The 27,201-nt window shown below is 37.2% G+C and overlaps 1 protein-coding gene and 2 non-coding genes across 3 annotated transcripts; 2 read left to right on the forward strand and 1 right to left on the reverse strand.

Annotated features, from left to right (window-relative positions):
• Nucleotides 1–8,242: 8,242 nt before the first annotated feature.
• On the forward strand, nucleotides 8,243–9,943 carry LOC130965283 (probable E3 ubiquitin-protein ligase RHY1A). The gene is made up of 3 exons (XM_057890031.1): nucleotides 8,243–8,682; nucleotides 8,795–8,910; nucleotides 9,409–9,943. The coding sequence occupies exons 1-3, from the start codon at nucleotides 8,500–8,502 to the stop codon at nucleotides 9,677–9,679; spliced, it is 570 nt and encodes a 189-aa protein (XP_057746014.1). The 5' UTR covers nucleotides 8,243–8,499; the 3' UTR covers nucleotides 9,680–9,943.
• A 5,797-nt stretch (nucleotides 9,944–15,740) lies between these two features.
• LOC130971587 (small nucleolar RNA R71) lies at nucleotides 15,741–15,847 on the reverse strand. The gene has a single exon (XR_009082798.1). It is a non-coding gene; the product is annotated as a small nucleolar RNA R71 (small nucleolar RNA).
• Nucleotides 15,848–23,407: 7,560 nt separating this feature from the next.
• LOC130972449 (small nucleolar RNA R71) lies at nucleotides 23,408–23,511 on the forward strand. Its single transcript, XR_009083616.1, has one exon. It is a non-coding gene; the product is annotated as a small nucleolar RNA R71 (small nucleolar RNA).
• Nucleotides 23,512–27,201: the final 3,690 nt, after the last annotated feature.

Genomic DNA, 27,201 nt, shown 5'->3' on the forward strand with positions numbered 1-27,201 from the left:
TCAAAGGATAAAGTGAGATGCCAAAACTGTTCAGAAGCAAAAAGCTGCTAGCCCCACTCATCTAATTAGAACTAAGCTTCATTGATGTTTTGGAATTTATTGTATATTCTCTTCTTTTTATCCTATTTTATTTTCAGTTGCTTGGGGAAAAGCAACAATTTAAGTTTGGTGTTGTGATGAGCGGATAATTTATACGCTTTTTGGCATTGTTTTTAGGTAGTTTCTAGCATGTTTTAGTTACTTTTTAGTCTATTTTTATTAGCTTTTATGCAAAATTCACATTTCTGGACTTTACTATGAGTTTGTGTATTTTTCTATGATTTCAGGTATTTTCTGGCTTAAATTGAGGGACCTGAGCAAAAATCTGATTCAAAGGCTGAGAAAGGACTGCAGAATCTGTTGGATTCTGTCCTCCCTACACTCGAAGTAGATTTTCTGGAGCTACAGAGACACAGTTGGCGCACTCTCAAAGCATTGAAAAGTAGACATCTTGGGCTTTTCAGTAATGGATAATAGTTTATACTTTGCCCGAGATTTGATGGCCCAAACTGGCGTCCAAACACCCGCCAGAGACCCTTTTCTGGCGTAAAACGCCAGAACTGGCACCAAAGCTGGAGTTAAACACCCAAACTGGCACCAAAAGTGGCGTTTGAACTCCAAGAAGATCCTATGCATGTGAAAGCTTCATTGCTCAACCCAAACACACACCAAGTGGGCCCCGGAAGTGGATTTCTGCACTATCTGCTCATTTTCTGTAAACCTAGTTTACTAGTTTAGTATAAATAGCACTTTTTACTATTGTATTCATATCTTTGGACCATTCTTCGATCCTTAGATTAGGTCTTTGAACCCTATTTCGATTGTATTATGCCATTTGGGAGGCTGGCCATTTGGCCATGCCTAGACCTTGTTCTTATATATGTATTTTCCAATGGTGGAGTTTCTACACCTCATAGATTAAGGTGAAGAGCTCTGCTGTTCCTCGAGTATTAATGCAAGTATTATTGTTTTTTATTCAATTCACGCCTACTTGTCCTCCAAGATATACTCTCGTACTTAATTCAGTTAAGTCAGAATGAAGGGGTGACCCGTGACAATCACCCAATCTTCGTTACTCGCTTAGCCAAGATCCGTGTGCCTGATAACCACAAAGCGGTCTACATGATGTTCAATGTAGTCATTAGACGACAGCTGGAGTATACAATCTTTGGTCTTTGACCCACGGATCTGAATTACCTCTCCTGACAACAGAGCATTCGAATCCGTGACATTAGAACCTTCCTGGTATAAGCTAGAATCAATTGGTAGCATTCTTGAGATCCGAAAAGTCTAAACCTTGTCTGCGGTATTCTGAGTAGGATCTGGGATGGGATGACTGTGATGAGCTTCAAACTCGTGACTGTTGGGCGCAGTGACAGTGTGCAAAAGAATAAATGTATTCTATTCTGACATGATTGAGAACTGACAACTGATTAGCCATACGGGAAACTGTAGAGGACATGTTTTCACTGAGAGGACGGATGGTAGCCATTGAAAATGGTGATCCACCAACATACAGCTTGCCATGGAAGGGAGTACGCATGATTGGATGAGGACAATAGGAATGCAGAGGTTCAGAGGCAACAAAGCATCTCCAAACTCTTATCTGAAATTCCCACCAAAGAACTACATAAGTAACTTTATTTTATTTTATGTTCTATTGTCTTTTTATTATCAAATCTCATAACCATTTGAATCCACCTGACTGAGATTTACAAGATAACCATAGCTTACTTCAAGCCGACAATCTCCGTGGGATTGACCCTTACTCACGTAAGGTATTACTTGGACGACCCAGTGCACTTGCTGGTCAGCTATGCGGAGTTGGAAAAAGTGTGAATCACAATTTTGCATACCAATCATCTTCAAGAAGGATCTTGTGCATACATTTGGTTGGACTAATCCCCTTTAAATCACCAATGGTCCACCAAAGAGCTATTTTATGGCTCTTAAGCACTGTAATCAGCGCCTCTTCCTCACCAGGATTCAAGGAAGAGCTAATAATCACTGGATATGAATCATTTTCACCTAGGAACACATATTTCAAAGAAGAAGGCAAAGGCTTGAGCTCAAGCTTAGGAACTTCTCCTTCTACCTTAGGCGTGCTCACCATGTCCTTCTGGAGTGGTGAATCATCAATCTCAAGTAATTTATACTCAGAGAGAGGATCCAGAATATCATCAAGTAACTCATCTTCTAGTACCCCTTGAACAAGTGGTTCAACAACATCAACTCTCACACACCCCTCAGAATCATTAAGGAGTTTAATAGCTTCAAACACATTAAAGACCACCTGTTCTTCATTGACCCTCAAGGTTAATTCACCCTTTTGCACATCAATCAGAGCTCTACCTGTAGCTAAAAAAGGTCTTCCAAGAATATTAGAGGACTTTTGATCCTCTTTTATATCCAATATGACAAAATCAGCAGGAAATATAAATGGCCCCACTTTCACAAGTAAATCCTCAATAACCCCCACAGGAATTTTAATAGAAAGATCAACAAGTTAAAGAGAAATACGAGTGGGTTTTACCTCCTGGATTTGGAGCTTTTTCATCACTGAAAGTGGCATGAGGTTGATGCTAGCTCCAAGATCACACAAAGCTCTCTGAATAGTGACATCTCAAATGGTGCAAGGAATTACAAAGCTTCATAGGTTCTACATCTTCTCAGGAAGGTTATGTTGAATAATAGCACTGCATTCCTTTGTTAGCACCACTGTCTCATTTTCCTTCCAATTCCTCTTGTTAGTCAATAATTCTTTCATGAATTTAGCATATAGAGGCATTTGCTTAAAAGCCTCACCAATAGGAATGTTGATTTGAAGCTTCTTTAAAACTTCTAAAAATCTACAAAATTGCTTGTCTTTGGAAGCCTTCTGAAGTCTCTGAAGATATGGCATTTTAGGCTTGTATTCAGGAGCCTTAGGCAATATAGGATGAGTATTAAGAGAGACTGGAAATAGATTATCTACACGCCTAGGAGGAATGTGCTCCACCTTTTCTTTCTTCTCCTCCGGAGCTTCTTTTTCAACTAGCTTCTCATTGACCTTAGTCTCAGAACTAGCTACTTTACCGCTTCTCAATTGAATGACCTTGTAATCTTCTCTTGGGTTCACCACTGTATCACCAGGAAGTGTATTTGGAGGCCTCTCAGGTACTTGCTTGCTCAACTGCCCTACTTGAACCTCTAAGTTTCTGAGTGAAGCTCTAGTCTCCTGCATAAAACTAGCCAGTATAGCTTCCAAATCAATGTTCTTCTGGGGCTGAGAATTTGCCTGTTGAGGTGGTTGTTGTTAATGAGACTAAAACTAGCAGTTATTATAATTATTCTGCTGGAAATTGCCCTGAGAATTATTGTTAAAATTCTGTGATCTTTGAGGTTGCTCTCTCCACCTCAAATTTGGGTGATTTCTCCACCATTGATTATAGGTCGTAGCATATGGATCATTATTGGGGTTTCTAGGAGAATTCTCCATGTAATTGACCTGTTCAGAAGAAGATTGAGTATAATCATAATTCTCACCTTGCATAAAGCTACCAGTCATGTCATAAGGAGCCTCTTGAAGCGTATTCAGAGTATTAACAGTTGAAACTTGCATCCCACTCAATTGTTGAGTAATCAAATTAATATACTGAGATAAAATTTTATTTTGATCAAGAAGTGCATTAAAAGCCTCTACTTCCAAAACGCCTTTCTTTTGAGCAGTCCCAGAGTTCACAGGATTCCTATTAGATAAGTAGAGATATTGGTTATTAGCAACCAACTCAATAAGCTCAGTAGTCTCCTCTGGTGTCTTCTTCGTATGAAATGAACCACTTAAAAATTATCTAAACACATTTTGGACATTTCACGTAAGCCCTCAAAAAAGGTATCCAGCTGAGTCTATTTAGAAAATATGTCCAGAGGGCATTGCCTGGTCAACATCTTGTATCTCTCCCAATCTTCATAGATGGTCTCACCATCTCTCTGTCTGAAGGTCTGAACCTCCACCCTTAGCTTAGTCAGCTTTTGTGGTGAGAAAAATATAGTCAGAAATCCAGTGACCACCTTATCCCAAGTGTCCAGGCTCTCCCTGGGTTGAGAATTCAGCCACAGCTTTGCTCTATCTGTCACAGCAAATGGGAAGAGCAAGAGTTTGTAAACCTCAGGATTCACTCCATTCATCTTTACAGTATCACAAATCTACAGGAAATTAGAAATAAATTGATTTGGGACTTCTTGAAGAAGACCATGATACTGACAATTTTGTTGCATAAGAGTGACTAGCTGCGATTTCAGTTCAAAGTTGTTTGCAGCTATAGGAGGCACCATGATACTTTTCCCACAAAGATCTGCATTGGGGGTAGTGTATGAGCCTAGCACTCTAGGTTGTTTATTCTCATTCAGATTTGCCACATTGGCATTGATTGCACGATTATGATCCGTGGTGGACTCTGCAGCTTCCCTTTCAAAGGTCTTTATCATATTTTCACTAGCCTTGTAAAGTCTAGCTTGTTGCAAGTGTTGTCTCAAAGTGCTTTCAGGTTCAGGATCAAAATCTGTAAAAGGTTCCTTGTCTTTATTCCTGCTCATAAACAGACAAAAGACAAGAAAAATAGGATTCTCTACATCAGAGTGTAGAGAATTTCTAGTGAGGTAAACTGTGTAAAGAAATAAAATAAAACACTAACTAATTAAAGCTAAAAATTTTCGAACATGATGACTAAAATTAAGCTAGGAAATTCGAAATTTATAAAGAAAATTAAATAGGAAAAATAAAATAAAATTAACTAGGTAACACCAAACTTAATTACAAAAATTAAGGAAAAATAATAGCAATAAATTTTCGAAAATTATAAAGCAAATTTAACTAAAATTAAAACTAAAATGTCTAATCTAAGCAATCAAACAACTAAGAGTTGTCAATCACAGTCAATCCCTAGCAACGGTGCCAAAAACTTGGTGCAGAATTTATAACCCACAAACTAACCGACAAGTGCACCAGGTCGTACCAAGTAGTACCTCAAGTGAATGAGGGTCGATCCCACGAGAATTGATGGACTAAGCAGCAATGATTACGTGATTTACTTAGTTAGACAAGTAGAAAAGAATGTTGAGAGTTCAAATGCATCAAACAGTAATTCAGAGAATCAGAAAACAGGCAGTAAATTGAGGTGAAATATATATGGAGAAAACAATTAAGGTTTCAGAGATATCTATCTTCTGGATTGACTTTTCTTACTAACTATTTTAATCATGAAAGATTCAATTCATGGCAAACTATATGTGACTAAACCCTAATTTCTTAGACCTTTTTAGTCTCCTCTAACCTTCATCAACCGCCAATTCCTTGGTCACTTAATTCCAATTAGAGGATGAAGTTCAATTCTAGTTTATATGCCACAAAAATCCTAATTACCCAAATATAAGAAGATTATATGTCACATATCCCGTTAAGTCCAGATATTTAGAAGTTTAGGAGAAATTGTTTTCAAGCTGTTGTTTAAGTAAAGATCTTTTCCAAGTTTTACAAGAACTCAATTAGAACAAGGGTCATACTTCCGTTCTACCCAGATTCACAAGATAAAGAACGAAAATAATTTTTGAAATAGAAATCAGTACATAAATTAAAATAGAAAAATAATAGTATCAGTCCATATAATAGACAGAGCTCCTAACATTAACAGCGGAGGTTTAGTTGCTCATGGTTCAGAGAGAAAACTAGGATTCTGTAAAATTGTAAATTGCGGAATAAGGTAGAAGAGAAGAGAAGAGTGATGCCAGGGCATCATGGCTTGTTTTTTTATGCTTTTTCACCTTTAATTTTCACTAATCATGATTAATTATTGAGTATTTTTGTGCTTAAATTATAAATTACTTTCATCTCTTTGATTTTATCTATTTTGCAGAAATTGATGGAAAAAAGAAGTAAAAAGCACAAAATAAGCATGAAGGAAGAAAGGAGCATAAAAGAGAAGCAGATGAGGTAAACCAACATCGGTGTGCAATTATCAAAGACCTAACATTGGAGGAAATATTGATGATGATCCAACATTGGTATGAAGAAAGATGGAACCAACGTTGGTGGCAAAGTTGGTGAAAGTTGGACCTCAAACGTGCCAAGTAAAAGGTCCATAGTTGGAGCTATAGTTGGAGTTGTAGTTGGAGTTGTAGTTTGACTCCAATTATGCCTCAAACTACTAGTGCAAAGTTGGAGCCAAAGTTGGCGGTCCAACGTTGCCACTCCAACGTACGCGACTTGGCCAAGAGGAATTCAAGGTGCCATAGTTGAAGTTGTAGTTGGACCTCCAACTACAACTCCAACTATGCCCATGACAGCCTGATAGGGTCTTCTTCAAAAATAAATAACTTGAGCTACAGAGCTCCAAATGAGGTGATTTCAAAGGCATTGGAAAGTAGACATTCAGGGCTTCCCAAGCATATATAGCACTACATGGTGGACACTACGATTGAGGGAGAAAACGGCCCCAAAATGTGCAAAGATGAACATTTCAACCTTGGCCATAAATATTATATATTACATAGAGAAAACAGAAAAGCATACCTTGGCCGATTCCAAATATGTACCAAAACCCCAATTGAGCACAAGTTAAGCTTCCAACCACAATCCAAGTCACCAATCACTCCAACAAGCATCAACAATCACCAACAAGCTCCAATATTCAAGCTAATATCACATATTTCACATAAATCAAAACCTAATCCTCACCATAAATCAATTTAAAAAAGTTAAAGAATAACTCACCTTACCCAACAATTTTGAAAGCCAAATCCAATGTCAATCAAGGGCTAGAGTACACCTAAACACTCAAAATCACAAAATTTCACTTAATCCAAAACCCTAGAAATTTGAAATTTTGGAAGGAAAAATTGAGAGGGATTTTGTGATTTTCTTACCAGTTTCTTGGGTAGATTTTGTAGAGCTCTTCGCAAGGATCGCGTGGCCACAAACGGTGCGGCGATCGGAGCTCCGTAGCTCAAGTTATGAGCTTGAGAAGATTATGATGAATAGTAACAATGGGGGTTTCTTCTCCCTTCTCTTCTCAGTTGTGTGTGTTGTGTTTTTGTGTTAATGAGGCTAAATGGGTTCATTAATGAACCTGTTTATTTTGTAATTTTTCTATGTCTCCAACTAGTGCCCACCAAGTGTTTGACAAAATATTTTCACTAGTTATGGAGTAGTTTTTCTTACTCTTGGCCTAAGTGAATGAGATTTGGAAACTGTTGAATTGTCAATTGTTAATGTGGATGGATAATTGAACATTGCTAGTTGGCTTGAATCTCACTAAATCTAGTCTCTTATGAGGAGTTGCCTAAGACTTGTGAATCCAAGTTGATTGTATCCACTTGAATTTTCTTCATTTGTTAAAGGATAACTAACTGAAAGCAATATGCAATTTCCATTATTTGATGATGACAATAACGATAGGAACTCCAATCTCTCCCTTAGCCAAGGCCCCTTATATTAATTGATTATCATTCACTTATACTAGCCTTGAATTCCTAGTTTTCTGATCTTAATTTCATGTCTTATTCTCGTATTCTCTTAGTTGTAGTTATCTTGGTGCATGCTTGCTGGTTAGATAATGCTTGATTTCCATTTCTAGTTATATCACTTTAATTGTTAGTTGTTTGTTACTTTTACATACTTGTCATTTTACTTCTTCCACAAGTAACTCAAAATCCAAAAATCCCTAACCAACAATGTGCATTCTAATGCAAGTCCTTGGAAAAACGACCCGAAATTCTACTCCCAATTATTGATCGAATTGTGGTGACACACTTTATTAATTTTAATTAAGTATAGTCGATCGGTTGGGACTATACTTTACGACATTGGATTGAGAAATTTTTTAACCGGCATTTATCCCCCTGAATCCCATTATCTTTAACATTGGACGTTAGAAGATCACCAAGCTCTAAATTCAATCTTCTGACTCAACTTGGTCCTTCAATTTCAATTTACTAAATTCGATCTTCAATTTTGATGCAATAATCTCTTAATCCATAAAAGAATTAGTTGGTTCAACCATGAAAACAATGGAAGGGAGTGAGACGTCTCAATAGACTTGCACGGACCGATGACACAGACTTCTGAGGTTTAAAAACAATTAAAGAAAAAATCTGCCAAACCCAAAACTGTGTCGTGTGGCCCAACTTTGTCCACCAACACAAATACTATCTATAAAGCACGCACTAATAATATAATTACAACTCCAGTGCAATAATACACTCCACTTTTCGTTGTGTAATCAGAGACAATAAAACAACACAATAGTGCTCATGTCCAATAGTCTTTCCACCTACCATTAATTTCCAAAGGGCAGAAGCATTTATTTCCCCTTCCAATTCATTCACGAGTCAACAAAGCACCAGCCAAATAATAGTGCAGTCTATAAAATGATTAATATTAAATTACAGAACATGTCTTTAAATTAAAGGCTAGCAATAGTAATAATGGCTGGAATACTTCCCGGAGTTGAATGTGCTAGAAGGAGAAGACTCCATCAAAGTAAAGGATTCTTGGATTTACCATCTTCTTCCACGGCTTCTTCACATAACTCTACAAGGCGCACTTCTTTTGGTTTGTATGCAGCAAACCATGAGCCCCTTCATTCCTCTTCATCTTCTTCTTTGCTGGTTAGTAACAAATGCATATACATCTCTCTTGCGTTTGTTTTCTTACTGTTATTCATTTTCTATAATTAATAATTTGATTTTGGTTTTGTTTTCTGTGTTTTGATGAGAACAGCATAGAAGCGTGATCTACCAGGCGCAACCAGATTTGAGTATGGTTGGAGAAGTCAGAGAAGCCAGACAAAGATTGGATGACAAATTCAGATCACACAGGAAATTGGAAAACAAAAGGTATAACGAAAAATAAAAACAATAATAATAATTTAAAATCCTTTTTAAGTAAAAATCTTAGATCTGAATGAGCATTCAAGGCAACAACAGGAATCTTTGACACGCAAGTCAACTAATTATTCTATCAAAGGAAAAGTATAATGTTTTGTTTAGAAAAAAAATGAAAATAAATTTTTCAACGCATTCATTGTACAACCTTTTCATATATTTTTCACTTACATCTTAATTAAAGATCTCGTTAGTAAAATATTTTTAAAAATATTTGAGAGAAAATAAAAATTAATTTAAAAAATCGAACTTTTTTATTTGTATTCAGTAATTATTGTTAAAATAAATGAATAATTTTAGATAGAATAAATATATAATTACAAAAGTTATATATATATATATATATATGAAGTTAAATAAAATAACTTTGTATTATTATCTTTGAGAATTACTCAATCCGTTGATCATTCTTTGAACTTATATAATCAATTCAATTAAATGGCAAAACAGCATAAAATGTTCGGAAAATAGACAAGCAAGCATAGCAGAGTTGCACACAGAGGTATATGGTTCAAAGAAAAGTGGTTCTAGAAGGTTCCATTGGTCCAAATTGAGGTGGAAAGCCTCAGAACAAGAGGATTGTGCTGTGTGCTTGGAGTTATTCAAGGTTGGAGAGACTCTGATGCATCTCCCTTGTGCCCATAAGTTCCATTCCAAATGCTTGAACCCATGGTTTGAAAATAATTCACATTGTCCATGTTGCAGAACTGCCATTATTTAATTTCCCATTAGATTATTACTCTTTTCGACTGCAAAAAAACTGTATTCAAAATATATTGAAATTTTTGTAGATTACTTTGTTAATAGAAACAATTATTCAATATTGGAAAGGGTATAATTTTCGTTGTGTGGTTGTACATTAAGTTGGGTAGCAGGTAGGAAGGAGGTGAAGAATTTGATATTGAGCATGTGGTAGCATTTTAGGTTACTAGTCAGTCCGGAACTGTGAGGCCAAGGTGAATGTATGAGATTTTAGTTGACGTTATCATATGTGTGTTTTGTCGATTTTTAGCAAATCGATGGTGGTTCGATATCTAGTGGTCTGGGAGCGAAACCTACTTCTCTTTGCAAATACCAGTTTTTTTCTAAAAGTGCATCAAAGTGTTTTTGATTAGACGGGTATTGGAATAAAAGATAACTTAAAATTTGTAAATCAATAAAAGAAACGAAGAAATAAAGTTTTCTAAAAGAAAATGTGTTGAAATCGAAAAGGAATACGTTGAATTAGAAAAAAGCAGTAACGTTCCTTCAATTGAGTCAAAGTGCTTTGACATGAAAATTAAAAGTGTAGAAATGTAAATCGGACATTGAAATTAAAGGACACTTGAAAGATAAACTTGTTTGAAAATATAAAGTTTACAAGAAGATAAATTGAAAGAGTAAAAACATGGAAGGAACCCTACATAAAAGTAACTCGATCGCAGACTCAGGAATTCTCTAGAGATGTGAGTGTACTTGAGTGTTTTATGAATTAAAGTTCCAACCCTTATTCCCTAAAACTTTCTGGTATTTATAATCTACTTTTGGTAACTGACAATTAATTACAGAATCACAGCCTTGAATGCTTACTCCTTAGTAACCGTTCCCGCCTTTTGGCTAATAAACATTTACACATAAATTTTTCCCATGACAAAGGCCTTTAATGTCTCCACTTACGTAACTGCTCGATCTACTTATTCGAAAACTTATTCGATTACCTATCTCGAATATCTTGTTCAATTAGACCTATTCGATTTAATAAAGTATTTTGAAATTGAATTCGCGTCGATTACCTCCAGCCCATACTTGCACGTGTACCTTTTCGAAAACTGCTTATGTCTTCGACCTCTTTATTACTTCGAACCAACTTACCTTTATCGAAAATATTTTTTGATCAACAAATTACCTCCTTGGATTACTGTGTTTGCCTTCGATAACACTATTAGAAGGTGAAACACTTAATCCAAATTCAAATTTCAATATCTTAAATCAGTAATAATTACCATTTTTAACTTCCACATTAATACTGATCCACTCGACACATTTCCCGAGACTTGCACTTTCTCTTTCTATCACTTCGCCTTCCTCGCAAAGTTACTGGTGAAAGAAATTGTGATCATCAACAATGGCGCCAATAAACTTAGAGCTCTCAAATGTGAATCACACTTTGTCACAATTTCGCACAACTAACCAGCAAGTACACTGGGTCGTCCAAGTAATACCTTATGTGAGTAAGGGTCGATCCCACAGAGATTGTTGGTATGAAGCAAGCTATGGTCATCTTGTAAATCTCAGTTAGGCAGATTCAAATGGTTATAATGGTTTTCGAATATAAAGATAAATAAAGCATGAAATAAAGATAGAGATACTTATGTAATTCGTTGGTGGGAATTTCAGACAAGTGTATGGAGATGCTTTATCCCTCTTGAATCTCTGCTTTCCTACTGCTTTCATCGAATCATTCTTACTCCTTTCCATGGCAAGCTGTATGTTGGGTTTCACCGTTGTCAATGGCTACCTCCCGTCCTCTCAGTGAAAATAGTCCAAATGCTCTGTCACAGCACGGCTAATCATCTGTCGGTTCTCGATCATGTCGGAATAGGATCCATTGATCCTTTTGCATCTGTCACTACGCCCAACACTCGCGAGTTTGAAGCTCGTCACAGTCATTCAATCCCTGAATCCTACTCGGAATACCACATACAAGGTTTAGACTTTTCGGATTCTCAAGAATGCTACCAATGGATTCTAGCTTATAGCACAAAGGTTCTGAATAAGGAATCCAAGAAATACACACTCTAGCTCTCGCTTGTAGAACATAAGTGGTTGTCAGGCACGCATTCATAAGGACGGATAATGATGAGTGTCATGGATCATCACATCCATCAGGTTGAAGTGCAGCGAATATCTTAGAATAAGAATAAGCTTGAATTGAATAGAAGAACAATAGTAATTGCATTAATTCTCGAGGTATAGCAGAGCTCCACATCTTAATCTATGGTGTGTAGAAACTCCACCATTGAAAATACATAAGAACAAAGTTCAGGCATGGCCGAATGGCCAGCCCCCAAACATGATCAATAGTCTCCAAAAATGATCTAAGGAAAGCTAAAGATGTCTAATACAATAGTAAAAAGTTCAATTTATACTAAACTAGTTACTAGGGTTTACAGAAATAAGTCTAAATGCAGAAATCCACTTCTGGGGCCCACTTTGGTGTGTGATTGGGCTGAGCTTGAGCTTTACACGTGCAGAGGCTTCTCTTGGAGTTAAACGCCAACTTGTAACATGTTTTTGGCGTTTAACTCTGGTTTGTGACGTGTTTTTGGTGTTTTACTCCAGAATGCAGCATGGAACTGGTGTTGAACGCCAGTTTGCGTCATCTAAACTCGAATAAAGTATGGACTATTATATATTGCTAGAAAGCCCTGGATGTCTAATTTCTAACGCAGCTGAGAGCGCGCCATTTGGAATTCTGTAGCTCCAGAAAGTCCATTTCGAGTGCAGGGAGGTCAGAATCCAACAGCATCAGCAGTCCTTTGTCAGCCTCCTATCAGATTTTTGCTTAGATCCCTGAATTTCAGCCAGAAAATACCTGAAATCACAGAAAAATACACAAACTCATAGTAAAGTCCAGAAATGTGGGAGAAGAAGAAAGAATAGAAGAAGAAGAAGAAGATATGAAGGAGAGGGAGAGAGATGTGTATTCGGCCAAGGGGGAGAAGAGAGGGTAGTGTTGTGTGAAAATGAAGAAGGATAGAGGGGTTTATGCCTGAACCTTTCACTTATGTATTTTCAACGGTGGAGTTTCTACACACCATAGATTAAGGGTGTGGAGCTCTGCTGTACTTCAAGTTTCAATGCAATTACTACTATTTTCTATTCAATTCGATTTATTCCTGTTCTAAGATATTCGTTGCACTTCAACTTGATGAATGTGATGATCCGTGACACTCATCATCATTCTCACCTATGAACGCGCGTGATTGACAACCACTTCCGTTCTACCTTAGACCGGGCGCATATCTCTTGGATTCCTTAATCAGAATCTTCGTGGTATAAGCTAGAATTGATGGCGGCATTCATGGGAATCCAGAAAGTCTAACCTTGTCTGTGGTATTCCGAGTAGGATTCCAGGATTGAATGACTGTGATGAGCTTCAAACTCCTGAAGGCTGGGCGTTAGTGACAGACGCAAAAGAATCACGGGATTCTATTCCAACCTGATTGAGAACCGACAGATGATTAGTCGTGCTGTGACAGAGCATTTGGACCATTTTCACTGAGAGGATGGGATGTAGCCATTGACAACAGTGATGCCCGACATACAGCTTTTCATAGAAAGGAGTGATAAAAATTGGAAGAAAGCAGTAGGAAAGCAGAGATTCAGAAGGAGCACAGCATCTCCATACGCCTATCTGAAATTCCCACCATTAATTTACATAAGTATTTCTATCCTATTTTTTTTATCTTTTAATTATCTAATCCAATCACATTTGAATCAGCCTGACTGAGATCTACAAGATGACCATAGCTTGCTTCATACCAACAATCTCTGTGGGATCGACCCTTACTCACATAAGGTATTACTTGGACGACCCAGTGCACTTGTTAGTTAGTTGTGCGGAGTTGTGACAAAGTGTAATTAACGTGTGAGAGCTACCAATTCCTTGGAGCCATTATTGATGATCACAATTTCGTGCACCAAGTTTTTGGCGCCGTTGCCGGGGATTGTTCGAGTTTGGACAACTAACGGTTCATCTTGTTGCTCAGATTAGGTAATTTTCTTTTTATTTTCTTTTAAAATTTTTTTTTTTCAAAATTTTTCTTTTCTTTTTCGTTTTTCTAATAATGTTTTTCGAAAAAAATAATAAAAATACAAAAAAATTCATAAAATCATAAAAACCAAAAATATTTTGTGTTTCTTGTTTGAGTCTTGAGTCAATTTTTAAGTTTGGTGTCAATTTCATGCTTTAAAAATTTTTTCTTGCATTTTTCGAAAATTCATGCATTCATAGTGTTCTTCATGATCTTCAAGTTGTTCTTGGTAAGTCTTCTTGTTTGATCTTGATGAATTTTTGTTTTGTGTCTTTTATTATTTTTCATATGCATTTTTGCATTCATAGTGTTCAAGCATTAAAGAATTCTAAGTTTGGTGTCTTGCATGTTTTCTTTGCATCAAAAATTTTTCAAAAATATGTTCTTGATGTTCATCATGATCTTCAAAGTGTTCTTGGTATTCATCTTGACATTCATAGTGTTCTTGCATGCATCTTGTGTTTTGATCCAAAATTTTCATGTTTTGGGTCACTTTTGTGTTTTTTTCTCTCATTATTAAAAATTCAAAATAAAAAAAATCTTTTCCTTATTTCTCTCCAAAATTTCAAAAATTTGAGTTGACTTAGTCAAAAATTTTTAAAATTAGTTATTTCTTGTAAGTCAAGTCAAATTTTCAATTTTAAAAATCTTATCTTTTCAAAATCTTTTTCAAAAATCATATCTTTTTCATTTTTTCTATTTTTTCGAAAATTTTGAAAATTATTTTTCAAAAATCTTTTTCTTAACTTTATTTCATAATTTTCGAAAATTCACTAACAATTAATGAGATTGATTCACAAATTTGAAGTTTGTTACTTTCTTGCTAAGAAAAGTTCAATCTTTAAATTCTAGAATCATATCTTTTAGTTTCTTGTTAGCTAAGTAATTAATTTTAATTTTAAAAAAAATTAAATCTTTTTCAATCCTATCTTTTTATCATATCTTCTTATCTTATCTTTTTATCATATCTTTTTCAAAATTTTATCTTTTTCAAAAATTTAATTTCAAAATATCTTATCTAACTTCTTATCTTCTTATCTTTTCAAATTTGATTTTAATATCTTTTTCAACTAACTATTTGACTTTTTATTTGTTTCTTATCTTTTTCAAAACCACCTAACTACTTTTCCCTCTTTAATTTTCGAAAATATCTCATCCCTTTTTTCAAAAATTCTTTTTAATTAATTAATTGTTTTAATTTTAATTCTATCTTATCTTTTATTTTCGAAATTCATTTAACTTCTTTTTAAATTTATTTTGGAAATTTCCTCCCTCTCCCCTTGTTCTATTTATTTATTTATTTACTAACACTTCTCTTCACCTCTCTTCATCTCAAATCACTGCCCCTACCTATTCATTCTTCTTCACTCCTATTCCCTTTCTTCTTCTACTAACATAAAGGAATCTCTATACTATGACATAGAGGATTCTTCTTTCTTTTCTTGTTCTCTTCTTCCCTATATGAGCAGGAAAAAGGAAAAAAGCATTCTTGTTGAACCTGATCCTGAACATGAAAGTACTCTAAAGAGGAAATTAAGAGAAGCTAAATTACAACAATCCAGAGACAACCTTTCTGAAATTTTCGAACAAGAAAAGGAGATGGCAGCCGAACCCAACAACAATAATGCATGGAGAATGCTAGGTGATTTCACTAAACCAACGTCCAAATTTGATGGAAGAAGCATCTCCATTCCGGCCATTGGAGCAAACAATTTTGAGTTGAAACCTCAATTAGTTGCTCTAATGCAACAGAACTGCAAGTTTCATGGACTTCCATCTGAAGATCCTTACCAATTTTTAACTGAGTTCTTGCAGATTTGTGAGACTGTAAAGACGAATGGAGTAAATCCTGAAGTCTACAGGCTCATGCTTTTCCCTTTTGCCGTAAGAGACAGAGCTAGAACATGGTTGGACTCACAACCTAAAGATAGCCTGGACTCCTGGGATAAGTTGGTCACGGCCTTCTTGGCTCCTCAAAAGCTGAGCAAGCTTAGAGTGGATGTTTAGACCTTCAAACAAAAAGATGGTGAATCCCTCTATGAAGCTTGGGAAAGATACAAGCAGATGACCAAAAAGTGTCCTTCTGATATGTTTTCAGAATGGACCATATTAGATATATTCTATTATGGTCTATCTGAGTTTTCCAAGATATCATTGGACCATTCTGCAGGTGGATCCATTCACCTAAAGAAAATTCCTGCAGAAGCTCAAGAACTTATTGACATGGTTGCAAATAACCAATTCATGTACACTTCTGAGAGGAATTCCGTGAATAGTAGGATGCCTCAGAGGAAGGGAGTTCTTGAAATTAATGCTCTGAATGCCATATTGGCTCAGAACAAAGTATTGACTCAACAAGTCAACATGATCTCTCAAAGTCTGCATGGATGGCAAAATGCATCCAACAGTACTAAAGAGGCAGCTTCTGAAGAAGCTTATGATCCTGAGAACCCTGCAATGACAGAGGTTAATTACATGGGTGAACCTTATGGAAACACCTATAATTCATCATGGAGAAATCATCCAAATTTCTCATTGAAGGATCAACAAAAGCCTCAGCAAGGCTTTAATAATGGTGGAAGAAACAGGCTAAGCAATAACAAGCCTTTTCCATCATCTTCTCAGCAACAGACAGAGAATTCTGAACAGAGCCCCTCTAACTTATCAAACATAGTCTCTGATCTGTCTAAGGCCACTTTAAGTTTCATGAGTGAAACAAGATCCTCCATTAGAAATTTGGAGGCACAAGTGGGCCAGCTGAGTAAGAAAATCATTGAAACTCCTCCCAGTATTCTCCAAAGCAATACAGAAGAGAATCCAAAGGGAGAGTGCAAGGCCATTGATGTAATCAATATGGCCGAATGCACAAGAGAGGAGAAGGACGAAAATCCTAGTGAGGAAGACCTCCTGGGACGTCTCTCAAGCAAGAAGGAGTTTCCTATTGAGGACCTAAAGGAATCTGAGGCTCATATAGAGACCATAGAGATTCCACTAAATCTCCTTCTACCATTCATGAGCTCTGAAGACTATTCTTCCTCAGAAGAGGATGAAGATATGACTGGAGAGCAAGTTGCTCAATATCTAGGAGCCATCATGAAGCTGAATGCCAAGTTGTTTGGTAATGAGACTTGGGAAGGTGAACCTCCCTTGCTCATTAGTGAACTAGATACATGGGTTCAGAAAATCTTACCTCAAAAGAGACAAGATCCTGGCAAATTCTCAATACCCTGTACCATAGGCACCATGACCTTTAACAAGGCTCTGTGTGACCTGGGGTCAGGGATAAATCTTATGACACTCTCTGTAATGGAGAAACTAGGGATCATTGAGGTACAACCTGCCTTATTTTCATTACAATTGGCAGACAAGTCAGTAAGACAAGCTTATGGATTAGTAGAGGACTTGTTAGTAAAGGTTGAAGGCCTTTACATCCCTGCTGATTTCATAATCTTAGACACTAGGAAGGAAGATGATGAATGCATCATCCTTGGAAGACCTTTCCTAGCAACAGCAGGTGCTGTAATAGATGTTAACAGAGGAGAATTAGTCCTTCAATTGAATGGGGACTACCTTGTGTTTAAGGCACACGGCCATCCCTCTGTAACAAAAGAGAGTAAGCATGCAGAGCTTCTCTTAGTACAGAGTCCAAAAGAGCCCCCGCAATCAAACTCTAAGTTTGGTGTTGGGAGGCCACAACCAAACTCTAAGTTTGGTGTTGAGAAGACCCCACATTCAAACTCTAAGTTTGGTGTTGGGAAACCTTCATCATGCTCTGAACTTCTCTAAGACTCCATGAGAGCCCACTGTCAAGCTAGTGACTTTAAAAGAGCGCTTGTTGGGAGGCAACACAATTTTTATTTATCTAATTTTTATTTTTATTTTATTGTTATTTTGTGTTTTAGTAGGTTCATGATCATGAGGAGTCACGAAAAAAATATTAAAATTAAAAACAGAATCAAAAATAGCAGAGGAAAAATCACACCCTAGAGGAAGGACTTACTGGCGTTTAAACGCCAGTAAGGTGCATCTAGCTGGCGTTCAACGCCAGAACAGAGCATGGATCTGGCGCTGAACGCCAGAAACAAGCAACATCCTGGCATTTGGACGCCAGGAATGTGCCCTGAGGAAAGCTGGCGCTGAACGCCAGTAACAAGTATGGAACTGGCGTTCAACGCCAGAAACATGCTGCACATGGGCGTTGAACGCCAAGAACGTGCATCACTTCGGTGTTTAAACGCCAGAATGGTATGCTAAGGCATTTTACATGCCTAATTGGTGCAGGGATGTAAATCCTTGACACCTCAGGATCTGTGGACCCCACAGGATCCCCACCTAACATATTCTCCCCTCTTCTCAACATTCATTCTCTCTTTCCAATAAACACTCTTCCCCAAAATCCTTCACCAATCACCTCAATCTCTCTTCCTAATTACCCCCATCACCACTCACATCCCTCCACTCTTCCCCATAAACCCCACCTACCTTCAAAATTCAAAAATCTTTCCCACCCAAACCCACCCTAAATGGCCAAACCTACCCTCTCCCCCCTCCCTATATATACCCCTCCATTCTACTTCATTTTCACACAACACAACCCCCTCTTCTATACCTTGGCCGAAACCTACACCTCCCCTTCTCCTCCATATTTTCTTCTTCTTCTTCTTCTTCTCTTCTTTCTTCTCTTGCTCGAGGGCGAGCAATATTTTAAGTTTGGTATGGTAAAAGCATAAGCTTTTTGTTTATTCCATAACCATTGATAGCACCCAAGGCCAGAGAATCCTCTAGAAAAAGGAAAGAGAAGACAAAAGCTTCCACCTCCGAGTCATGGGAGATGGAAATATTCATCTCCAAAGCCCATCAAGACCACTTCTATAATGTTGTGGCCAAGAAGAAGGTGATCCCTAAGGTCCCTTTCAAGCTAAAAAAAAATGAGTATCCAGAGATCTGACATGAGATCCAAAGAAGAGGTTGGGAAGTTCTAACCAACCCCATTCAACAAGTCGGGATTTTAATGGTTCAAGAGTTCTATGCCAATGCATGGATCACTAGGAACCATGATCAAAGTTTGAACTCGAATCCAAAGAACTATCTTACAATGGTTCGGGGGAAATACTTAGATTTTAGTCCGGAAAATGTGAGGTTGGCATTCAACTTGCCCATGATGCAAGGAGATGCACGCCCTTACACTAGAAGGGTCAACTTTAATCAAAGGTTGGACCAAGTCCTTATGGACATATGTGTGAAAGGAGCTCAATGGAAAAGAGACTCCAAAGGCAAGCCGGTTCAACTAAGAAGACTGGACCTCAAGCCTGTGGCTAGAGGATGGTTGGAGTTCATTCAACGCTCCATCATCCCCACTAGCAACCGATCTGAAGTTACTGTGGATCGGGCCATCATGATTCATAGCATCATGATTGGAGAGGAAGTAGAAGTTCATCAAGTCATCTCCCATGAATTCTACAAAATAGCCGATAAGTCCTCTACTTTGGCAAGGCTAGCTTTTCCTCATCTTATTTGCCATCTATGTTACTCAGCTGGAGTTATCATAGAAGGAGACATCCTCATTGAGGAGGACAAGCCCATCACTAAGAAAAGGATGGAGCAAACAAGAGAGCCCACTCATGGAGCCCAAGGGACGCATGAGGAAGCTCATCACCAAGAAATCCCAGAGATGCCTCAAGGGATGCACTTTCCTCCCAACAACTATTAGGAACAACTCAACACTTCCTTAGAAGATTTGAGTTACAATATGGAACAATTAAGGGTGGAACATCAAGAGCACTCCATCATTCTCCGTGAAATAAGAGAAGATCAAAGAGCAATGAGGGAGGAGCAACAAAGGCAAGGAAGGGACATAGAAGAGCTTAAGGACATCATTAGTCCTTCAAGAAGAAGACGCCACTAAGGTGGACTCATTCTTTGTTCTTATTTCTCTGTTTTTTTTATTTTTGTGCTTCATGTCTATTTATGTTTTGTGTCTCTACTTCGTGATCATTAGTATGTAGTAACTATGTCTTAAGGCTATAAATAATTCCATGAATCCTTCACCTCTCTTAAATAAAAAATGTTTCTAATTCAAAAGAACAAGAAGTACATGAATTTCAAAATTATCCTTGAATTTAGTTTAATTATATTGATGTGGTGACAATACTTTTTGTTTTCTGAATGAATGATTGAACAGTGCATATGTTTGATCTTGTTGTTTATGAATGTTAAAATTGTTGGCTCTTGAAAGAATGATGAACAAAGAGAAATGTTATTGATAATCTGAAAAATCATGAAATTGATTCTTGAAGCAAGAAAAAGAAGTGATTAGCAAAAGCTTGTGGAAAAAAAAATTGGCGAAAAAAAATAGAAAGAAAAAGAAAAAGCAAGCAGAAAAAGTCATTAGCCCTTAAAACCAAAAGGCAAGGGTAAAAAGGATCCAATGCTTTGAGCTTCAATGGATAGGAGGGCCCAAGGAAATAAAATCCAGGCCTAAGCGGCTAAATCAAGCTGTCCCTAACCATGTGCTTGTGGCATGCAGGTCCAAGTGAAAAGCTTGAGACTGAGTGGTTAAAGTCGTGATCCAAAGCAAAAAGAGTGTGCTTAAGAGCTCTAGACACCTCTAACTGGGGACTCTAGCAAAGCTGAGTCACAATCTAAAAAGGTTCACCCAGTCATGTGTCTGTGGCATTTATGTATCCGGTGGTAATACTGGAAAACAAAATGCTTAGGGCCACGGCCAAGACTCATAAAAGTAGCTGTGTTCAGGAATCAACAAACTTAACTAGGAGAATCAATAACACTATCTGAAATTCTAAGTTCCTATAGAAGCCAATCATTCTAAACTTCAAAGGAAAAAGTGAGATGCCAAAAATGTTCAGAAGCAAAAAGCTACAAGTCCCGCTCATATAATTAGAATTAATATTCATTGACATTTTGGGATTTATAGTATATTCTCTTCTTTTTATCCTAATTGATTTTCAGTTGCTCGGGGACAAGCAACAATTTAAGTTTGGTGTTGTGATGAGCGGATAATTTATACGCTTTTTGACATTGTTTTTAGGTAGTTTTTAGTATGATCTAGTTACTTTTAGGGATGTTTTCATTAGTTTTTATGCTAAATTCACATTTCTGGACTTTACTATGAGTTTGTGTGTTTTTCTGTGATTTCAGGTATTTTCTGGCTGAAATTGAGGGACCTGAGCAAAACTCTAAAAGAAGGCTGACAAAGGACTGCTGATGTTGTTGGAATCTGACCTCCCTGCACTCAAAATGGATTTTCTGGAGCTACAGAACTCCAAATGGCGCGCTCTCAATGGCGTTAGAAAGTAGACATCCAGAGCTTTCCAGAAATATATAATAGTTCATACTTTATTCGTGATTAGATGACATAAACTGGCGCTCAACGCCAGTTCCATGTTGCTATCTGGAGTCAAACGCCAGAAACACGTCACGAACCGGAGTTGAACGCCCAAAACATGTTACAACTTGGCGTTCAACTCCAAAAGAAGCCTTAGCTCGTGGATAGATCAAGCTCAGCCCAAACATACACCAAGTGGGCCCTGGAAGTGGATTTATGCATTAATTACTTACTTCTGTAAACCCTAGTAGCTAGTCTAGTATAAATAGGATAGTTTACTATTGTATTAGACATCTTGGATTGTATTATTCAATCTTGGGATGTTTAGTTCTCAGATCATGGGGGCTAGCCATTCGGCCATGCCTGAACTTTTCACTTATGTATTTTCAACGGTGGAGTTTCTACACACCATAGATTAAGGGTGTGGAGCTCTGCTGTACCTCAAGTTTCAATGCAATTACTACTATTTTCTATTCAATTCGATTATTCCTGTTCTAAGATATTCGTTGCACTTCAACTTGATGAATGTGATGATCCGTGACACTCATCATCATTCTCACCTATGAACGCGCGTGATTGACAACCACTTCTGTTCTACCTTAGACCGGGCGCATATCTCTTGGATTCCTTAATCAGAATCTTCGTGGTATAAGCTAGAATTGATGGCGGCATTCATGGGAATCCAGAAAGTCTAACCTTGTCTGTGGTATTCCGAGTAGGATTCCAGGATTGAATGACTGTGACGAACTTCAAACTCCTGAAGGCTGGGCGTTAGTGACAGACGCAAAAGAATCACGGGATTCTATTCCAACCTGATTGAGAACCGACAGATGTTTAGCCGTGCTGTGACAGAGCATTTGGACCATTTTCACTGAGAGGATAGGATGTAGCCATTGACAACGGTGATGCCCTACATGCAGCTTGCCATAGAAAGAAGTGATAAAAATTGGAAGAAAGCAGTAGGAAAGCAGAGATTCAGAAGGAACACAGCATCTCCATACGCCTATCTGAAATTCCCACCATTAATTTACATAAGTATTTATATCCTATTTTATTTATCTTTTAATTATCTAATCCAATCACATTTGAATCAGCCTGACTGAGATCTATAAGATGACCATAGCTTGCTTCATACCAACAATCTCTATGGGATCGACCCTTACTCACGTAAGGTATTACTTGGAGGACCCAGTGCACTTGCTAGTTAGTTGTGCGGAGTTGTGACAAAGTGTAATTCACGTGTGAGAGCTACCAAGTCCTTGGAGCCATTGTTGATGATCACAATTTCATGCGCCAATATTGAGCAACTTGCTCTTTAGTTACATCTTCATCATTTTCAGAGGAAGAATAGTTCTCAGTGCTCATGAATGGCAGAAGGAAGTTTAATAGAATCTCTATGGTCTCTATATAAGCCTCAGATTCCTTTAGGTCCTCAATAGGGAACTCCTTTCTGTCTGGGGGACATCCCATGAGATCCTCCTCATTGGGATTCATGTCCTCCCCTTCTTCTTTGGATTCGGCCATTTTGATAATATAAATGGCCTTGCACTCTCTTTTTGGATTCTCTTCTGTATTGCTTGGGAGAGTACTAGGAGGAGTTTCAGTGATTTTCTTACTCAGCTGACCTACTTGTGCCTCCATATTTCTAATGGAGGACCTTGTTTCATTCATGAAACTTAAAGTGGCCTTAGATAGATCAGAGACTATGTTTGCTAAGCTAGAGGGGCTCTGCTCTGAATTCTCTTTCTGTTGCTGAGAAGATGATAGAAAAGGCTTGCTATTGCTAAACCTGTTTCTTCCACCATTATTAAAGCCTTGTTGGGGCTTTTGTTGATCCTTCCATGAGAAATTTGGATAATTTCTCCATGAGGAATTATAGGTGTTTCCATAAGGTTCACCCATGTAATTCACCTCTGCCATTGCAGGGTTCTCAGGATCATAAGCTTCTTCTTCAGAAGATGCCTCTTTAGTACTGTTGGATGTATTTTGCCACCCATTCAGACTCTGGGAAATCATGTTGACTTGCTGAGTCAACATTTTGTTCTGAGCCAATATGGTATTCAATTTCAAGAACTCCATTGGAGCATCAATTTCAAGAACTCCCCTCTTCTGAGGCGTCTCATTACTCACATGATTCCTCTCAGAGGTGTACATGAATTGGTTATTTGCAACCATGTCAATGAGTTCTTGAGCTTCTGCTGGCGTTTTCTTTAGGTGAATGGATCCACCTGCATAATGGTCCAGTGACATCTTAGACAATTCAGACAGACCATCATAGAATATATCTAAAATGGTCCACTCTAAAAACATGCCATAATGACACTTTTTGGTCAACTGCTTGTATCTTTCCCAAGCTTCATAGAGGGATTTACCATCTTTTTGCTTGAAGGTCTGAACATCCACTCTAAGCTTGCTTAGCTTTTGAGGAGGAAAGAACTTGGCCAAGAAGGCCGTGACCAGCTTATCCCAAGAGTTCAGGATATCTTTAGGTTGTGAGTCCAACCATGTTCTAGCCCTGTCTCTTACAGCAAAAGGGAAAAGCATGAGCCTGTAGACTTCAGGATCTACTCCATTAGTCTTAACAGTATCATAGACCTGCAAGAATTCAGTTAAAAACTGATAGGGATCTTCTGATGAAAGTCCATGAAACTTGCACTTTTGTTGCATTAGAGCAATTAGTTGAGGCTTCAGCTCAAAATTGTTTGCTCCAATGGCAGGGATTGAGATGCTTCTTCCATAAACATTGGAAGTAGCTGTAGTATAATCACCAAGCATCCTCCTTGTGCCTCCACCATTGTTATTGGGTTCGGCCATGTCTCTTTCTTTTTCGAGATTTTTTGTAAGGTTTTCTCTGGATTGTTGTACTTTAGCTTCTCTTAGCTTCTTCTTCAGAGTCCTTTCAGGTTCAGGATCTGCTTCAACAAGAATGTCCTTGTCCTTGCTCTTGCTCATATGAAAAAAAAAGAATAGAAAAGAAGAGGAATCCTCTATGTCACAGTATAGAGATTCCTTTATGTGAGTAGAAGAAGAAAAGAAAAGAAGAAGGAGGAGAAAAATTCGAGCACAAAAGAGAAGAGATGGTTCAAATTTGTAGATGAAGAGAAGTGTTTATAAAATAAAATAAATAGAAAGAGATGAGAGGGGTGATGACAGGTCATCATATACCCATTTTTCAAGCTAATTTCACTTGTTTTACTAGTCTTTATGCACTTTCTTGTATCCTAAGTAAGCAATTTGGAATGAAAATGCAACACTTCTTTAAGTCAAGCAACCACCATTAAATTGATGCTAAATCATGAGGTTTAAGCAAGAATTAATTGATTTTTAATGAATTATAAACCTTATGAGTTTAGAGATACTTTGAGTGGTTGTTTTGGTTTCTTATAGGTGAAGAAAGGAAGAAAAGAGGAAAAACGTGGCTTAAAGAAAGCGTGGCCCAAGGGAAGAAGAAGTGTGGCGCATGGAAGGGAGGAAGCAAACATTCCCTCCACAAGGGCACACTGCCCTCTAGGAGAGCAACATTATGAGCCAAACCTTGAAAAGCATCACTGCCCTGCCCATAACAAGGGCGGAGCACAATTTGATGCTAAGAATCAAAGAGAGCAAAAACTCTGCCCTACCCTCCTCAAGAGCAATATCGGGCTTCAACCAAGAAAAATTCAAAAGGAATTGCTTCATGATGCTTCCTATGGGTTTCGAACCCAAGGACAATGAGGAAAGAAGTAGCGCTCAAGCACAATAAAATCAAGTAAAAATTAGCTTGCTTTCATTCTCCCTGGATCGAACACGGCACCATGAGGAAGCAAGGAACTAAGCATGACTTTGGTGCCAAGAAAACCAAAGAAAAGAAGTAAGCGTGTGCCTCCACCAAGTTTCGAACTTGGCACTTCACCTTTGGCACATTGCCCTGCCCTCCACAAGGGCAGGGCAGCATTTTGTGATGCACGGCCAGCGCACAAGATTGGCGCACCAAGGGAGTCTCGGCCAGCAAGCACACACGCGCGGGCAGAATCTGGCGCACCAAGAAAACTCTGCCCTGCCCTCCATAAGGGCAGGGCAGCATCCTGCAGCACCACACGCACCAAACTCGCACGCAACAAGGGCCGCACGCACCATTTCCTACCCTGCCCTCCACAAGGGCAGGGCAGCCTCCTGGGAGCTACTTCTTCATGGGCTAAAATTGGATTAAAAATCCAATTAAATTCATTTCTTCACCAAATCAAAAGCCCATCCAAATTCCAAAATCCAAGAATAGAAAGTGTATAAATAGGAGATAGTTTGATGTAATTAGAACCTTTTCTTTTCCTTCACTTTTGACTTTTGAATTGAGAGCTTCTTTTGATTCAGAAATTTTGAGACTTCATTGAGAGCTAGGAACTGAGATTTCAGGGAATTGGGGAGGAGAATTGATCTCTCTTCTTCCTCGTTCTTGCTTGAGCATTTTTACTTTTCTTGTTTGAGTCTTGGATGTGAAGAATTGAGAAATTTCTGTCTCAATCTCCATTCAAGATCTCTTTAATTCCTCTTCTGCGTAATTAAGTTCAATTACATTTCCTTTACTGCTTCTTCTTTAAATTCTTGTTAATTGCTCTGTGAACTTGGATCTGGGAAGGCAATTGAGATCTAAACTTTGCTATCTAGTCTCTGGAGTCCTGAGACCCATTTTCCTTTTGGTTCTTCTGTGAACCTCTGCTGCAATTTAATTTCCCCTTCTGTTTGAGATTTATCAGAATTCAGATCATCTCTTGCTTTGATAATTGTTGCAATTTAATTTCCCTTGCTTGAATTCTGAAAACCCAGTCCTCAAATCCCTTTTCCATTCAAGTAATTTATATTTCTTGCATTTTAAGTTACTGCAATTTACATTTCTTGCACTTTAAGTTTCAGTCATTTAATTTCTTGTTCTTTAAGATTCAGCTCTTTTACTTTCAGTTTTCTTTAATTTCTGCAATTCTTCCCTTCTCCTTTACATTTTCTGTCATTTACTTACTGTTGGATACAAAATCACTCAACCAATACTTGATTCGCTTGACTAAATCAACCACTAAACTAAAATTGCTCAATCCTTCAATCCCTGTGGGATCGACCTCACTCCCGTGAGTTTTATTACTTGATGCGACCCGGTACACTTGCCGGTGAGTTTTGTGTTGGATCGTTTTCCACACATCAAGGGGCAGAATTTCGAAAATTATTTTTGAAAAAAAGGTTAGTGATTTTCGAAAATTAGAGAGAGGAAAGTAGTTAGGTGATTTTGAAAAAGATAAGAAATTGTAAAACAAACAAAAAGTCAATTAGTTAGTTGAAAAAGATTTGAAAATCAATTTTGAAAAGATAAGAAGTTAGAAAAGATTTTGAAATTGATTTTGAAAAAGATATGATTTAAAAAGATATGATTGAAAAGATATGATTGAAATTTATTTTGAAAAAGATTTTGAAAAAAAAAAGAATTTTAGAAAGATTTGATTTTTAAAATTAAAATTGATTACTTGACTAACAAGAAACTAAAAGATATTATTCTAGAATTTAAAGATTGAACCTTTCTTAACAAGAAAGTAACAAACTTCAAATTTTTGAATCAATCACATTAATTGTTAGTAAAGTTTTTGAAAATTTGAAATGAGATTAAGAAAAAGATTTTGAAATTACTTTTTAAAATTTTCGAAAAATAATAAGAAAAATGAAAAAGATTTAATTTTTGAAAAAGATTTTGAAAAGATAGGATTTTTAAAATTGAAATCTTGACTTGACTAACAAGAAACAACTTATTTTAAAAATTTTTGACTAAGTCAATCCAAAGATTTTGAAAATTATGAGTAAAATAAGAAAAAGATATTTTTTTGATTTTTGAATTTTTAATGAGGAGAGAGAAAAATACAAAAATGACTCAAAATATGAAAATTTTGGATTAAAATACATGATGCATGCAAGAACACTATGAATGTCAAGATGAACACCAAGAACACTTTGAAGATCAAGATGAACATCAAGACTTATTTTTGAAAAAATTCAAGAAAAGAAAAACATGCAAGACACCAAACTTAGAAATTTTTCATGCTTAGACACTATGAATGCAAAAATGCATATGAAAAATAACAAAAGACA

Source organism: Arachis stenosperma, chromosome 3, assembly GCF_014773155.1.
Source record: "Arachis stenosperma cultivar V10309 chromosome 3, arast.V10309.gnm1.PFL2, whole genome shotgun sequence".
Lineage (NCBI taxonomy): Eukaryota > Viridiplantae > Streptophyta > Magnoliopsida > Fabales > Fabaceae > Arachis > Arachis stenosperma.